We start from the raw sequence: 1,849 nt of genomic DNA on the forward strand, positions 1-1,849 counted from the left end.
TGCAAAGACAATAACTAAAAAAACAAAACAAAAAAGCACAAAACAAAAAAGCACAAAACAAAAAAGCACAAAACAAAACAACACCACAGCTGACTACACAATAGGCCTGTAGGTTCCCATTGTGCAGTGAGCCTGGTCATTGAGAAGAACATAGACTTTGGAATTGGGAAGACCTGGGTTTGCAATCTGGTTACTAACTGGTGTGCCTTTTGTGCTATTATATCTTACTAAGCTTCAGAATATTTATCTGTAAAATAGTTGTAATGGTCTTATGGGTAGTTGTATTAAATGAGGTATATAAAACACATAGCATAATATCTAGCCTGAATTACCTGGTGACCATTCACTTCCTTCATTCCTCTTGGGTTTCAGCTGCCAAATACTGTTCAGAAGAGAGATTAGCCAGTTTTATATGGCCAGTGATAGACATTTCCTATTCCTGTCTTTGTAAATCCCATCTTCCTGCAGCCACCCCATTTCCATCATTGCCAGAAAAGTTCTTCCATCCCTCATCCCTGTGTTGGACTTCTCTTTCTCTTACTATTGAAAAGTTCTGCCTGAGCTCTCTCTGACTATCCTCTTCTACATCTCCCTGATCTAAGATATTTTATTTTCTTGTATCAGTCCTAAAAATTAATTCACTTCTAGCATTCTTCCTAACTTTCTCAGAGTCAATTGTAATTAACCCGAGGAATAGGACCTGTACACTTCAGTCGGGCATGGGAACCTCAGGCCAGCTCCCAGAGCAGAATGGAGGTCTAGGTCCAGGTACTGCCCTCCCCTGATCCCCACCTCTTTTCCTACAGGGCACAGAAACAGCTAAACTCAAAATATGTCTTGAGCCTACGTGAGCATACATCTCCCTTTCTGTAGCTCTGTGAGGTCATCATTGAAGTACAGCAGTACTGCAGGTGTGTAGAGTGTACTATCCATATTGAGATAATCAAATTCTTCCTCCTCATTCCAGATGCCATTCTCTTCCAGGGTATAATCCATGTCAGGTTCTCCCCTTCATATTTCCATGTGTAGCTGGCAGCATGTGCAGCATAGGGGAGATAGCTGTGTAGGATTTCCCACATTGATTCCCGGGCCCCCACCTCCGGTGTGTGCTCTTGCGATGTGAGCGTGTTAATGATGCAGGTATTCCGGGTCTTGGCAGACAGCCGCCCCACCTCGTAACGCGACCCCTGCCACCAAGGCTTCCCGAAATCATTGGCCCAGTCTGAAAGGGGCAGCTGAGGCGGCACGTGCAGAAAGCAGCCCCGGGGGATGCGGTATCTCAGGGAACCGGTCAGCGGATCTGTGTGCTTTGCCGATGTCTCTGGTGTCTGGATCAAACCAGTGGCTGATGTCCTGGCCCGCAACTTCCACGATGGGTTTCGGCAGCAGGTCTCCCTTGTACTCCTGTAATAACAGCGTTAGGTCGTACATGTTTCCCAGGTAAGACAACCCAGAGGTCTTCCGGCTGGTTATGTTGGGCCACCTCTGCTGGCGTGAAAGAGTGACGCTGAAAATAGTCAAAGTCTGGCCCGGCCACTAGGCCCCGGCGTGGCATGGCTCTTGCTCTATCTGTCACCGACTCCTTTAGTAGCTTCCTCGCTTTTCAGCACGCAGTCACTGCTGCATCCTCCCTCTCGTCCAGGAGCTAAGGTGAGCGCGTTTATCCACTCCAGGTTACTGTATTTTTTAAAAATATATTTAATTTGGAGGTCTTTTATATTTCTGACATTATAACTGTACTATGAGTTCATTGTACATAATTTTTTCCCCCCAACTTTAGAGATATAATTGACATATGGACTTGGACATACATGTATATATTGCAAAATGATTACCCCATAGCATTAGC

General features: G+C 45.4%; 1 protein-coding gene across 1 annotated transcript; it reads right to left on the bottom strand.

Annotated features, from left to right (window-relative positions):
• Positions 1 to 843: 843 nt before the first annotated feature.
• Positions 844 to 1,555, bottom strand: LOC109549841 (cytochrome b5 domain-containing protein 1). The gene is given in 4 exon segments (XM_033856321.1): positions 844 to 998; positions 1,001 to 1,313; positions 1,315 to 1,446; positions 1,448 to 1,555. Coding segments are annotated over 4 exon segments (708 nt in total).
• Between the last annotated feature and the right edge of the window lie 294 nt (positions 1,556 to 1,849).

Source organism: Tursiops truncatus, chromosome 4 (assembly GCF_011762595.2).
Source record: "Tursiops truncatus isolate mTurTru1 chromosome 4, mTurTru1.mat.Y, whole genome shotgun sequence".
In the NCBI taxonomy this organism is placed as follows: domain Eukaryota; kingdom Metazoa; phylum Chordata; class Mammalia; order Artiodactyla; family Delphinidae; genus Tursiops; species Tursiops truncatus.